At 66.6% G+C, this 14659-nt stretch overlaps 2 protein-coding genes across 3 annotated transcripts in view; one reads left to right on the forward strand and one right to left on the reverse strand.

Annotated features, from left to right (window-relative positions):
• CORO7 (coronin 7) overlaps nucleotides 1-14659 on the forward strand; it is a 39545-nt gene that overhangs the window by 19415 nt on the left and 5471 nt on the right. The window lies entirely within an intron of this gene.
• On the reverse strand, nucleotides 5385-13139 carry VASN (vasorin). Its single transcript, XM_075059492.1, has 2 exons — nucleotides 13075-13139; nucleotides 5385-8085 (listed from the first exon to the last, which is right to left on the reverse strand). The coding sequence occupies exon 2, from the start codon at nucleotides 8073-8075 to the stop codon at nucleotides 6057-6059; it is 2019 nt and encodes a 672-aa protein (XP_074915593.1). The 5' UTR covers nucleotides 8076-8085; nucleotides 13075-13139; the 3' UTR covers nucleotides 5385-6056.

Genomic DNA, 14659 nt, shown 5'->3' on the forward strand with positions numbered 1-14659 from the left:
CCCCGCCGGCGCTGGGCTGGGGCGAGCCAGCCCGGCTAAATTGGATGCAGACACCAGGCTGCACTCAGCCCCCTTTGCGCAGGCTGGAGTTATTTTGGCTGCCGGGTTTATCGGCCGCCAGGAATGTGGCTGGCGGGCGCTGCCTGCGCGTCACGCCGGGGCTCTGCCGGGTTGCGGCTGCGTGGCGGGGCGATAGGGAGAGGGGCTGGGGGTAGCGGGGGCGAGCGGGGACCCCCCCGCAGTGCCGGGTAGCCGCCAAGGAGCGGGAGGTGCTTTTTTTAGGCAGCCGCGCCGGGGCCGGCCTCACTTCCAGCCCCAACCACTCCCCGCCTGTAAATCTCAGGGAGATGACAAATGGCGGAGGGGGATTTGGGCTGGCTCCCAGCAGAGGTGCCGAGCGGGGGCCCCGCTCTCCCTCCGGCAGAGCTGTCCCGGTCAGGGGCCAGTGGGGTGCGATGCTTGGGAGCCCCGGAGCCATGGCTAGGGCAGGGGGTGGAGAGTTTGGGGGTCACTGGGTCCCCCCCAGAGGCAGTGCCCTAAGAGGGGAGCTGCAGGCTCGGGTCAGGCTCGGTGCAGGGATGCTGCTGCTCCAGGGATGGCGGTTCAGCACCCTGGGGATGGTCAAGCAGCCGTGGGGCTGGGGTGCCTGTTGTGGGTCTCCAGCGTGGCCGTGGGTGCCCAGCGTGGGGCATCGAGGACCGTCCGGCAGCACAGCCATGCCATGAGCCGCGCATGGGGAGCCGGGCGCAGCAGCAGCAGCTCATCGAGGCTTTTTGAGGAAGCAATCAGTGGGCGGGCAGGAAACTCATACCATTCATTACTGACGCCAGGCCGGCAGGAAGGGGAGCCTGCGTCCCCACCGCCTCCCCACGGCATCCCCACCGCACCCTGCCGCGGGGGCCTTTGCCCACTGAGCCTGTACCACGCATCCTGGGCACCCTGTGGCACCCCGAAGGGGACCATGGCATGCCCCAAGGTGGGGGACACCCCCAGCGTGCCCACCCCAATGCCCACAGCTGCACTGAACCCCATGGGGTGGCTGCACCCCCGCCCAGCATCCGCAGGGGAAGAGGGCAGAGAATGGGGGGCACCGGCTCCATTCACCCCCACATCAGCATGTGTGTTTTGGGGGTCCCCACGCCAAATCCTGAGCAGGCAAGGTCTCTGTGACCGCGTAAACTTCATTTTCAAAGCACCCCAGCTGTGCCAGGCCATGCTCAGGAGCTGACACCCTCCCCCCCCCAATGCCTAGACCCCTGAGGGAGCCAGTGGTGGGAGGGACGGGTGGCCATGGCCCCTCTCCATGCCATGGTCCTAAATGTGCCGCCTTCGGGTACCCGCCGCTCCCTTCAACTCGGGTTTTGTCTTCCCCCCCCCCCCACCCCGGCCCCCTTTAATTAGATCAAGGAGCAGCAGGGCAGGAGCCAGGAAGGGGCCTCAATAGGTTATTGTTGCCCTAAATTGTAACCAGCACCGGTGGGGTTGGGTTACCAGCTCTGACTCGGGGTCAGTGACCAGACCCCACTGCCGCGCGCCCGGCGGCCGGCACAGCATTGCCTGGGGCCGGTGCCGTCAGCGTGCTGGGCCAGTGAGAACAGCAGCTCCCTTGTGTCGCCGCATCTTTCAGTGTCCCAAAAATGTCCCCAGGGAGGCCAAGGGCGCTCGCTCGCCAAGCAGGGGAGAGGGCAGCCTCCTGCCCACGCTGCCGCTGGCTCGGGACTGCGGCTGGGTCGGTAGGGCTGAGGTGAGCGGGTCTGCAAAGGTCCCGGGGAGCCGTGTCCCCGTGGCGTGTGCTGGCGTTGGGCAGATCCCCACGGGGCAGGACGGTGGTGGGGGCTGAGAAATGGGGACATACGCATCCCCACCGCCCTTCACGGTCCAAAGTCTGCCAGAGCTGGGAGGTGCCAGAGCTGGGACCTGCCCGTGGTGGGGAGCCGGCAGGGCTGGATGTTTGTGGAGGGATTTGGGGCTGTTTGGCTCCTCCAGCGCTGGAGCAGGACATGGAGGGGCCTGGGCAGTTCCCCGGGGACACTCCCCAGGGATGCTCACTCCCCACCCGCTGCCCCTGCCCCAGCCAAAGCCTGCAGCTGAGCCGGCTCTTGGGGACCGGGCTTGCAGCCCCGGCATCTCCCAGCCCCAGCCCTCGAGTGCACCAAGGCACATCACCCCACCGAAACACGTCCCCCCCACCGTCACCCTGCCACCTCTCGCCGGTCACCAGCTGTAGTGGGACCCTGATGGCCGGTCCTGCTCCCATCCCGCCTGGCCCTGACACCCTGTGCATTGCTTTTTCCTAGGACTTAGCCTTTTTGGGTCGTCCTGGGTGTTTTGTGGGTCTCTGACAACACCCACCCCAGCAGCCAGGTCTCAGTGGCAGAGCCCTGAACAGGACAGGTCCATCCCTGTCCCCCTGCAGACCCCCTGTTCCCCCCCGCCATGTAAGCCTGGGCTGGCAGCTGCTTGCCAGCAGCGGGGAAGGGGCTTTTCCTGCTACTCCCACTTGGCTGCCAATTTCAGACACGAGGAGGGGGGAGAGGCCACCCCATCAGCTGCCACCCCAGTGGGACCTGTCCCCGTGGGGGCGAGATGCTGCTCCAGGGCAGCCGCACTAAGGGGGGGGGGGGGGGTTAATGCCAGGGCAGCCACCCAGCCCCACCGCCTGCCCCAGTAATTACACTGTGTAAAAATAGCCCTGTGCCATGCGCGGCTGCTTGGGCGGGAAGGCAAGCAGCGGCAGCGCCGAAATCGCTCCCAGATGGGCCATGGCTTCAGCCCACTGCCGCCACCGTGGCCGACCAGTGCTCCCCGCCTCCAGCCTCCCCAGCTTTCCAGTTAGCCAGTGGGATTTCTGCCTCTCCACAAGCTCTTCCTGGCAACCGATGCTTTGCGGCAGTCCGTGGGGTCGTTGGACGGGCACACGCCTGCCCTCGCCCCAGGGGAGCGGGGATGGGGACCCCTGGCACCCCGCACCGAGGCAGCCTGTCCCCCTGGGGCTCTACTCTGGCCATGAGGACCTGGGGGACCCAGGGGACCAGACTTTGGTTTCCACGGGGCCAGGGATGTTTCTCTGGAGGCCAGAGACCTGCAGGCTTGCAGCCGTTGGGGTGCAGGCAGGATGCTGCCCGCACCGGGCACGGCTGGGCCAGCGCTGGGGGCAGCAGGACTTGCCCCGGTGAAGCCAGCGGCTCCTCCCGTTGTGGTTCCCTGCCGACACCCCCCCCCCCCCCGCCGATACTGCTAGTGGCTTCTGGATCTGGCTCTTGGTTACCGGCCCCGCTGGATTGCATAGCATAGCGAGAGGGATTTTTTTGGGTTCATTTCAGGGGGTTTTGCAATCCTTCCCCGGCGCTGATTCAGCTCGGAGGAATTAGCAGCGCCGCACGATGTGCCGCACGGAGCCGCTGGCAGCGGCCAGGGGGACTTTTTGTGCTGGGGTTTGGGAAGCCGCAGGGGCTCGGAGGCTGGAAGGGTGCATTTTGGGCACTGCCAAGCAACCACGGAGCCGCCTGGGTGCAGACATGGGTGTCAGGAGGGGGTCCAAGCCCCACAGGGCGCTGAGCCCTGCTCTGGCCACAGCATTCCCATACCCCTCCGTGCCGAGGCCGAGCCCTGTTGCCCCCAAACCCTTGTGGCACTCCAGCCCCTTCCCTGTGCAGCTGCTGCTGGCCGCAGCCTGGTCTCTTCCCCACACCTCCCAGCTCCGGTGAGCCACCGTGAAAACCTTGGCTCCCGGCTCCCAGGCTGCACCTGCCAAAGCCGAGCCCCCCTTGGCTCCTGCCGTGCCAGGGCAGCCCGTGTGGCATCTCTGACGCAGATACGGTCACTGGAGCTGCTAGAAGTCCCCCAGGAGCAATGGGACCTGCTGAGGGGTCGTGAGGGTCCCCAGCGCCCAGCTGGCATGTTGAGGTCCCCTGCAAACCTCCAGCTAATTGCAAGTGGAGAAAATAGCGTCATTAAGAGAAGGGCGCATCATGGAGCCAAGCAGCAGGAGGGAAAGCGAGGGGCCGGGAGGGAAGGGGCTCAAGAGCCCCTGTGAGGTCCCTGCTGCCGGTCCCTCACAGCCCGGTGCCGGTGAGGGGACATGCAGAGGCCGACCCTGCGCCCAGCCAGGCTCGGGGGGTCTGCGGCGGCGGCCGGCCAGAGGCACCCGGCGCGAGGCCGCAGCTCCGCCAGGGACTTTTCTTCTCTCCTCCTCACGGGGCTGGAAAATATACAAAGCTCGCAGTGAAAATATTTACACAGCAGCAATTTTCGGAGGAATTTGGGATGTTAATTTGAAAAATCTGTGGGGAGAGGACCACAATGGGCCCTTTGAGCGGGCGAGTGTGGCCATCGCACCGACCCGCCTGCGCCGACGAGGGGCCCCTCCTGCCGCTGCGCCGGCCCTAATGGGAGCCAGCCCTGCCGGAAGCCCACCTGGGAGCCGGGGGGGCCGCACCAGACGGCCCCCGCCGCCGCCCCGCACCCCTAATTGCATCCAGAGCCGCTCTCACCCGACGTCGGCCTCGGGCGAGCCGGAGCGGGGCAGTTGCGGGGTCAGGGCCGTATCCTGCGGCAGAGCAGTGCCTCCTGAAGAGCTGCCGGCCCCAGTGCGGCCGGCAGCTCGCACGGCATGGCGGTGACCCTCGGCTCCGCTGGCGGCAGCCGCGGCGCTTCAGCCCACTTTTGCTCATTCTCTCCAAATCAAACATACCTCGGCGGGCAGGGCCCCAACCTGGAAAATTCCAGCCTGAAAGATAAAGGATTGGAAAACGATTAAAACCAGAGGGTTGGAGCAGAAACCACTTGGCAGCGGGAACCTGCCGAGCGCCGGCTCCCAGCCCTCCCCGCCGGGGCCAGCGCACGAAACCGGCTGTTCCCGGGGCCGGGCGGTGGGGGCTCGCTGCGGGGGTCCCGAGCCTTGGCTCTAGCTGCAGCCCTCGGTTTGGGGGGGACCGAGCAGGCTGACACTTGCCACGGGTGCTTTGGGGGTCCCGGTGCCGCCGGGGGTGACGTTAGGAGGTCATGGAGGTTGGGCTGGGCTGTTTGTCCCGCAGCTGGCCCCGGAGCCATCTGGCAGGCGGGGAGAGATGAAGTAAGGCTGGATGATGTGCAGGGCAGGGGCTGATTCGAAATCCGTGGCCTCTGTTTCGGGAACACCTCCTCAGCGCCCGCGGTGGGGGGCAGCGCCGTGGGGGTGAAGCCTCCCCAGCACCACCGCCCAGAGTCAGAAAAACTGTCCCCCCTGCCCCCCCCATCACCCTGACTCATCCCCACGCTCGCCAACAACAACGGGAGGACGCGGCTGACCTTCCCGCTCCTCCACAGGGGACACACCACACCGCCCGTGCCGCTGCCCACAAGCCAGGGCAAGATGGGCAAAAGTGCACAGGGCTGCACAGAGATTTTCATTGTTGTGATTTTAATTTTTTTTTTTTTTTTTTTTTTTTTTACAAAAAGACACCCTTCTGGTCTGCCTTACAAAAGAGGTGTACACAAACCTGTACTAGAAAAAAAAAAAAAGAGTTTTCCCAGAAGAAATGGGAAATAACCATGTATAAATATTCTCTCCGAGTTCTTAAAGCTTCAATTCCCGGTTTGCCTGTTCAACACTTCCTTTGGCCCAGGGGTCCCGAGGGTCCCAGCACCTCGGCCGGGCCTTATTGCTCACATCAGCTTCCAGGGAGTTGAGAGTCACAGGCCATGCTCCGCTAAAGGACCCTTGTTACCAGCACGTGGATGTCCCTTAGCTGAGTCACCGGCAGCTTTCTTTTTAGCAGTAGCTAAAAAAAGCTCACCCAAACCCCAAATTAAAAACCCAAACCCCCTCTCTTTCGCTACCCACGTTCTACGTAGAGTCACAGAAATCAAGGCACTGAGCAGTAAAATTAGTGTCTCCTCCCAAAACGTGGCCACTTCTCAGAAATTGCACGTTATGGGTTTGGGGTTTTTCTGCCTTAATTCAGTTAGCTCCTCACTGTTCCTCTCCCCGGAGGGACCCGGCCAGGTGCCACCGCTGGAGCTCAACCCTCATCTGTCCAGGGCTCCCCTCGCCTGGCAGCCCCTTCCCGCCTGGCTCAGAAATAGGAGGGTTTGAGCCCTGGGGTGTTGTTGTTGCTGGGGTAGTGCGACTGCATGAGCGGGACCTCGCACTCGGAGCTGCCAGAAAGCATTGCTGCCTCCGGCACCTTGTGGCCATGGCTGCTCAAATCCCCATTTTCCAGGCAGGCTTTCACCCCTTCCAGCTCCAGCGGGCTCGCGTCCACCCCAGTGCCGGCGTGCGCCTTCGCCCGGCGGTGCCGGCGATAATACATGCCGGCAGTCACCACCACCACCAGCAGCAGCACGGCGGCCAGTGCTGGGACGATCATCAGGGTGAGGTTGCTGTCCTTGCTCTGGGTGACGGGAGAGTGCTGCTGGTGGCTCACCGGCAAGGTCTGCGCCTCGGCGCAGTGCTCCTCCTTGGAGACCTTCTCCCCCAGGGGCCCGATGCAGACACGGTAGGTGCAGTTGGGCTTCAGCGCCCGCACCGTATACTCAGAGAGTGAAGCTGGCAAACGCAGCATCACTGGCCGCTTGTCTGGCCCAGAGAGATTTCGGTAGCTCAAGCGGATGCCCTTCAGCTGCGCTTTGGACTGGACATAGTTCTGCAAGTCCACTTTGAGGGAGGTGCTGCTGACCTGCGTGATGCTGATCCGCCGGCTGGGTGGTGGTGCCTGCGTGGCCGGGGACGGTGTCGTCCCCCTCACCTCCGCCTCGCAGTACACCCCGGCAAAGCCCACCGGGCACAGGCACTCCAGGTGGTTCTGGGCACCCAGGTGGCAGGTGCCACCATTCAGACACGTGCGAGGGGGACAGATGGGCGGGGGAGGGCTGGTGGGGGCCGGGGGGCCGCTGAAGGGCACCAGTGTGGAGCTGCCCTGGGGGGCCAGGGCCCGCAGGGTGGGAGCGGCAGTGCTGGGCTGCGGCACCGGGCGGCTGCTGGTGGGGAGCGGCGCGGGCGGCGGCAGCGTGGTGGTGCGCGGCGTGGTGGGGGTGGTGGTGGTAGTGGTGGTGGGGCAGCCGAAGTCGGCGTACTGCAGGTGGTGGAGGAGCTTGCCGGAGTTTTTGGGGGGGAAGTGGCAGCGTGTCTCCTCAGGCCGCCGGAGGACCACGCTGCTGGCGTTCACCCACTGCACCAGCCAGCTCATCTGGCAGATGCAGTTGAAGGGGTTGCCGGCGGCCGTCATGGCTCGCAGCCTGGGGAAGAAGCTGGAGAAATCCCGAGGGATGGTGTTGATGTTGAGGTTGCTGATGTCCAGCTCCTGGAGGTTGTGAAGGTTGTGGAAGTCCTCCGCCGGCAGCTGGGAGATGCGGGCGTTGCCGGCCAGGCTGAGCTTAGTGAGGCTCCCCAGCCGCCGCAGCACCGCCGGGACACGCTCCAGCAGGTTGTCAGAGACGTCCAGCTCGTGGAGGTTGTTCTGGGCCTGGAAGAGCTCCTCGTTTAAGCTCGTCAGGCCCAGCCCTGCAATCTTCAGGGACTCGATGTTGACCGCGTGGAAGGCCCCCGGTGCAATGGTGGGGATCTTGTTCCAGCTGATGTCCAGCAGCAGGAGGTTGGGCAGGTCGAGGGGGGGCACGGCCCAGAGCTGGTTGTTCTGCAGCTTCAGCTCCAGCAGGTTCTCCAGCGTGTCGAAGGCAGCAGCGTGGATGTGCTGGATCCTGTTCTTCTGCAGGTAGAGACGCTCCAGCAGCCGCAGCCCATGGAAGGTCTCGTTGGTGATCTCCTGCAGCTGGTTGGAGGACAGGTCCAAGTTGACGAGTTCTGTCAGGGGCTGGAAGATGTTTTTCTGGATGCTGGTGATCTTGTTTTGTGAGAGGTCCAGGAGCTGGAGGGCAGGCAGGCCCGCAAAGCTGTCCTCGCTGAGCATCGTGATGCCATTCTCAAAGACGTAGAGGGAGAGGGTGTTGGGGGGCAGCCCCCGGGGCACGGTCTGGCCCCGTCTAGCTGCACACAGGATGGTCTTGGGGTCTTGGCACTGGCAGCCTGTGGGACATGCCCCAGCCAGGTCCCTGGGGGCCAAGAGAAGCAGCGTGCAAAGGATCAGCTGGTTCATGGTGTCAGCTCTGTGGGAGAGAGAAACCCAGCCAAGGTTAGGACCTGGGGGGACCCTGGGCTGGCAGAGCTGTGGGGTGCCTCAGACCCCCCCACTGCTGGGGTGTGCGAACTGTCTCCCTGTGCCCTGCCCGGGACCCTCCAGCCACAAAGGGACCACGGAGGGAGCAGAAAAGTCCCTGCCATGCTCCTGCCTCTGCGCTACTGCGGCCCGGGACAGAACCGGTGAGAGCAAAGTGGCATGTGGGCTGCCCACCCCAGCTCCATGCCCTCCTCCTCCCCAGACCCCCAGGATTTAACAACATGGTACCTTTGCACACCCCAGGCTCTACCATGAGACATGTCATACTGGCTTTGACCTGGTCTCTTGCTATCATCTCCGGTGGGGCACCGAGACCCCCAGTACGCAGCAGGGCAAGGGTCCCTACCTCCCCAGCTGCTCTCGGCAGGGTGCAAATCAAACACGGGGGATTCAGAGCAGAGGCACTGCTGGACCTGGGAGCCAGGGGAGGGGGTAGGAGCCCGGCCGACCTTCCCAGCACTCTGAGCACTGCCTAACCCTTTGCTTGTGCCGCCATCCTGGCAGCTGCACCCGCGGGGTCTGCTCCTGCCCAGATCGCCAGCGGTAGCAATCCCCTCAGGGACGGGGTCACCCAGAGGTGGCACCCACTGTGGCGTGGCCTGAGCACAGGCTGTAGGGCTGAAGGAGCCGCGTGCTCCCCTGCCCACAGGTCCCTCCTGTGCCCTTCAGAGCCAGCTGCGTCCCCACAGAGTCCTGGGGCTCATACTCACCCAAGCCGGCTCCTGTCCCCTGGGGGCCATGGGTCACCTTGCTATTCCCCTCCCTGCTGGCACCCCAGGGACTTGGCACAGCACCCTGGGCTGCATCCTCATCCCTCAGGGACAGGGACTGGGATGGAGGGGTGAGCGAGGCTGTAACCACCCCTGTCCCAGCCCCCCATCGGTGCCCGGCCGATGTGGCAGCTGGCTTCTCTCTCAACCCCATCTTTTGGCCCTTTTAATGACACTGCTAATTAGCACAGGCTGGGCCGGGGACCCGAGGCTTCCTGCCAACCCATCTCAGGGGCACGTGGGGGTGGCAGAGGGGCGTTCTCGGGCAAGGAAGAGGCAAATCCCCCCAGACTGCTAGAGGTGCGAGTGCTGCCAGCATCCTGCCCCGTCAGACCCTTCCCCAGCCCTGGCCGTCGCCACCTCCTCCCCTGCTCCAAGCTGTTCCTAGCTCCAGGCAAACCCCGGGCCCTGCGGCTCTCGCGAGGGGCCCCCGCTGCATGCGGGGGGCTGCCGGGTCGTGCAGCAGCACGTGCCGCCTGCCCCGGCCGCCCCTCCGCCGTGGGGGGCCCCGTCCGATGCAGGGACGCCACATCCTGCACCGACAAGCTGTGGGAAGGACTGGACCCGTGCTGTGTGCCCCCCGCCGTGCAGCCCCGGCCTGCAGAGAGCCCCCCATGCCGCAGAGGCACCGGCGCTCACCCGCAGCCGCACAGGGTTAACGTGGCGGCCAGCTCTGTCCTCGCGTCTTCCGAGGGTGGGTCCCCCCCCCCCAGGGTGGGGTGCACCCGAGGGTGGGGTGCGCCCGCGCCGCTGGGCAGGGTCACCGCAACCGCCTGAGTCACTTGGCCCAACCGGCCCTGCCCCGCCGTGACCTGTGCCGTCAGCCCCCCGACGCCAGGGAGGAGCTGTGCCGCATCCAGGGGCTCACAGTCACCAAGTCCCCTCCCCGGCACCCCCGGCTCAGCCCCCAGCCCCCTCGCCGCTGCCAGGTCCCACCGCACCCCCACATCACAGCCAGGCCAGCGGTGCCCGGCGTGAGGACTGAGTAGAGCCCAAAAAGCATCACGGAGACCCTGTGAAGCGCTTTTTGGGGCTAAGGGGGCTGGGGGCAGACCCGGCAGCCCTCACCGCCATGCCAGCCCTCGAGGTGGCTCTGGCAGCCCGAGAGTGCTGGCTGGCAGGCAAAGCCCTGGGCGCAGGGTGCCGGGGGCATGCCCGCGGTGCCGCCGCGGTGCCAGGCCACCCGGGTGGGCAGTGCCGGAGCGCGGCCAGGACTGCGGGAGGCTGGCGAAGCCAGGGCTGGTTTTGCAATGCCAGGGTCGGGTTTCGCTGACGTGTCCCGTGCTGCAACCAGCTGCTGACTCCAAGTCTCTCTCGTCCCTTTAATTACGCTGGCATTTCCTCCCCGCCTGCCAGGCTCCCCGCTCCGGGCAGGTTCTGCCGGCCCGGCCACGGCCATGCATCCCTGCCTCACCACGAGCGCCGGGCAGGCTGGCACAGTTGCTCCACCCGCACGCCTCCGCCACCTCTCCCTCGGCATCACCCTGCTCCGCCGGCACACGCCGGCATCCCGCCCTCGCACCCTGATGCTACTTCAAGGCAGTGAGGGGTTAACCCGGCCCAGACTCGCCGGGGTGCTCACCCCTCCGAAATGGAGCGGGGCAGGGGAACAGCCTCCCCACATCCCGGGGGAGCCCCCAGGGGCGGAGAGGGGGCCCCGTTTCTGCTGGAGGTGTTAGGACCGCCCTGCCAGCGGCCTGCTGCTGCCTTGGCTGGGCTCCCCCGCGCCTGCACCGCAGATATTTGCCGAATTATTCATATTTTCCGGCTGCGGGGAGGATCCAGGCTCAGATTCCCCCAGTCCCGGCTCAGCCTTTCCCTGCCAGCCTGCTGGGGTGGGAGCACCATCTCCCCACTCCCTGCCTGCAGCCCCCCAGGCCGGGCCATCCCGCTGCCTGCCCAGGGCTAGGGACTCAGCAGGGGACGCCCTGCTTCGCACCCACCATGTTTTAAGGATGAAGCCAATGCTGTCCCTGTGCTGCAGGGTGACACCTGCACAGGAAGGGTCGGAGGAGCCCTCCTGGGCATTCCTGCCCTTCCCCACCACTCGGGGACACGGCCATTCTCCCCGGGGAACCCGGCATGGTTGGGATATCCCTTCCCGCACCGGTGAGTGAGGCCCCGCAGCCAAACAAAGCCACTGTTGTTGCCGGCAGGCAGGCCGGTGGGCTGCCTCCGTGGCTGGCGGGCACCAATGCAGGCAGGACGGGGGGCCCAGCACGAAGCTGGGCCCTGGGCTCTGTCCCTGTCACTGCAGGGAAGGACACCGTGCCTTCGCCAGGCGGGATGCAGACGCTGCTCCCCTCCCTTACAACCCCCCCAAACAAGCCCATGTCAGCACATGTCCCCTCCCGAGACGCAGCCGGGGGGATGCAGGATTAAGCCCTTAATCCTCCTCCCCTTCAACCCACCCTCCACCGCCACAGCTCCCACCTCCTCCCGAGCTCCCCTCCCTATTTAATTAAAGTTTCCGCAGCAGCCCCGGAGGAATGCAGGCCTGGTTATTGCATTCCCTGGAGCGCTCGCCGGCCCCTCCATCCCGCTCCTGCCCCTTTGACCCGGCCACGCTCCCTGGCTCAGGTGCCAGCAAGGAGAAAAACCAGCAGAGCCGCTTTACCGGCAGCCAAACCGCCTCCGGAGGAGCCCGAACAGCGGCAGAGGTTGGGAGGAGGCCGGCGATGCTGCCACGCGCGGCCCCGGCAGCACGGGCAGATTCCTACAGCGTGACTGGGGTGGCCGCGGCTGTCCCCAAGCGCTTCCTCCTGCCGTGTCCCACCGGCAGAGCCAGCCGGGCAGGCAGCACTTGCGTCAGGGCCGCCCGGTGAGGCCACCCGGCCTTGGCGTGGTGCAGGGAAAAATAGTAATTAGTGTCATCCTTGACGGCGGCACTGCCCAGCGCCGTGTGGGCAGCAGCACGGCCCCAGTTGGGTCAGGTCAGTCCAGCTGCCCCAGTCCCAGCAAGATGAGACCTGCCAGTGTGGGGCAAGTGGCGAGAGTGGGTGTACAGGGGGGACACAAGTGGGGTTTTTTGGCTGGGAAGAGGGGTCTTAGAACTGGAGCATCTCTGCTGGGATGAGCTGGCTCTCATGGCAGCTGCCATCCCAGGAGGGAGCCAGGCATGGGAAGGGACACTTACCCCACGGTGGCCCAAAGTCACACCTAGACAGGGTGACAGGAGCCAGCACCTCCCCAACGCATGTTGGGAGACGATGAGGCACGCAGGGAGCTGGCAGCAGGAGAGGCGGTGGGATATCCCTGCCGGCCAGCAGCCAGGCTGGCTGGTGGCCCTGCTGGCACCCGTCCCGCTGTGCCAGCCGGGGGAGAAACCCTCACCGGCACTGCCCGGGGACCCCACGTGGCCCCATGGCAGGTCAGCAACCGGGGATGCTGGCCCCCGAGGACAGGCAGGGCGAGGGCAGCCAAACCCCACCCCAGCCGAGCCTTCTGCTGAGAAGGGTGGTGGTGGACACCGCTGCCAGCAGCTCCCACTTCTGCCTGACCCCAAAGGGCAAGCTCTGCCGCCACGTCTGCCAGGACAGGGTGAGCATGGGATAGGTCCAGGACCGTGCCGTCCCGTGTGGGTCCTGGAGCCCTTCTGCTGGCAGGGTGAGTTGCAGCCACCCGGCCACGGCTGGAGGGAGCCGGGCTCCACATTAGCCCCAGCCCCATCTCTCCCCTTCCCCACGATCGAAGCAGCAGCAGGCCAAGGTCTCCGGGCCAGACCCCGGCACATCCCACGGCAGGATAGGCACAGGCAGGGACAGGGGACCTGGCGCCCTGCTCGCCGCAGTGCTGTCACCCCAGCCTGGCTGAGGCCTTGCCACCAGCCCAGGCAGGGGACGGCCGGGTGCTCCCCGGCTCAGCCAAGGCTTGGGGGGAGCCGAGGCCTGGAGCGAGGTGCTGGCCCCGGGTGCCCTGCCTGCAGCCGAGGCCTGGGTGACACCCTGTCACCCGGGGAGGGTGGCCGGCCTCAGGTGCCCCCTGGCCCAGCCGAGGCCCATCGGGCCCCCTCGGCCCCGCCGCCACCCCCCTGAGGCGCCGGGTGCCCAGCAAAGCCCCCTCCCGCCCGCGGCTCGCCGCCCCGCGAGCCCCCGGCCCCGTGGCGAGGAGAGGGCCGGAGCAGCGGCGCCCGAGGACGCGGGACTCACCGGGGCGGGCCGGGCCGGGGCGGTCAGTCCATGGCGGCGGCAACCGGCGGCCGGGCGGACGCTCCCCTCTCTGGCGGCGCCGGCCGAGGGGGGCGGCTTTAAAAGCGCGGGGGGCGGAGCCTTGCCCTCCCGCCGCCTTCCCATTGGCCGTAGGGGACAGGGGAGGAGGGGTGGGGCACGGCTGCCCCGAAGGCTCCGCCCCCTGCGCACCTGGGGCCCGACAGGGGGCGGGGCTCCCCGCCCCCACCCACCCACCCACCCCCCCACCCCCGGCAGCTCCCGGAGCCCCCAGAGTCACAGGGACCCCCGGGACCCCCGGCAGCTCCCGGAGCCCCCAGAGTCACAGGGACCCCCGGCAGCTCCCGGAGCCCCCAGAGTCACAGGCACCCCCGGGACCCCCGGCAGCTCCCGGAGCCCCCAGAACCCTCCAAGGCCCCCCGGGACCTCCAGCATCCCTGGGGCCTGGGTACCTGGGCTCCCAGCACCCCCGGTGTATATACACATAGGTATAGGGGTAGGTGCAGGTATAGGTGCAGGTATCGGTATCTCCCTCATCTCCCCGGCATCCAGGGGACCCCTGGCATCCCTGGCACCTCCAGCATGCCCAGGGCCCCGGCACCCTTGGAAGCCTTGGTTAAGAGCAGGGGCTGGGCATCCTTGGCACCCCAGTGTACCCAGGGTAACCGGGGACCCTGGCACCCATGGGCTCCGGTACGCCCGTGCCCCCAGCATCCGCAGAGCCCCTGCCACTGTCTGCTGGGGGACAGGGGGGCACTGGGTGGCCCTCGCAGGGCCGCCCCCACGCCCCAGGGACGGCAGAGCTGTGCCGAGTGCCGCAGCGACAACGCTCCCCGTTTGGCACCGCGAGGACGGCACGGGCCGGGCTGAGACAAGCAGGCACCCAGGGTGCCCTTGTCCCAACCCTGGGCCCTGGTGGCGGTGGCAGTGCTGGTAACGGTGACTGCAGCCAGGCAGGGGACCCCGGTGCCTGCCACGGCCGCCCCAGCAGTGTTTGCCTATGTTGTGCCAACAGTCCCTGGGGCAGGACCATGCTGTATCAGCCACGGCCATCCCTTGTGCCAACCTGTGGCAGCAGCGGGGTGTCCCTGCCGTGGGGACCTGCTGGGGTGGGAGCGTGGCACAGCCTTGTTTCACCATATTTCCTCAGAGCCACATGGTGTCAAACGCCAGCATGGTACGGCACAGCACGGCTCCCTCCCCTCAGCGCAGCCACAGAAATGTCAACCGAAAGTAATAGATGGTCCCTTTGTTCTCTGCCGGCGGAGCTCCCTCCCTGCCCCAGCCGAGCAAAGGCAGAGAGGTGGCTCCACGCTTCTCATCATCACCGTCCCCTCCAGCCACCCAGTATTCCCAGTCACAGTCCCCTCTGGCCACCGAGCAGCCCCTTGGCCACCATCCCCTCCAGCCACCAAGCATTCCCCCAGTCATGGTCCCTTCTGGCCACCGAGCGCATCCTGACCACCGTCCCCTGCAGCCACCAAGCGTCCCCCCAGCCATGGGTCCCTCCGGCCACCAAGCACCCCCCAGCCACAGGCTGGGACAGGGTGCAGGACGAGGAGCAGGG

Source organism: Buteo buteo, chromosome 29, assembly GCF_964188355.1.
Source record: "Buteo buteo chromosome 29, bButBut1.hap1.1, whole genome shotgun sequence".
Classification (NCBI taxonomy): Eukaryota; Metazoa; Chordata; class Aves; order Accipitriformes; family Accipitridae; genus Buteo; species Buteo buteo.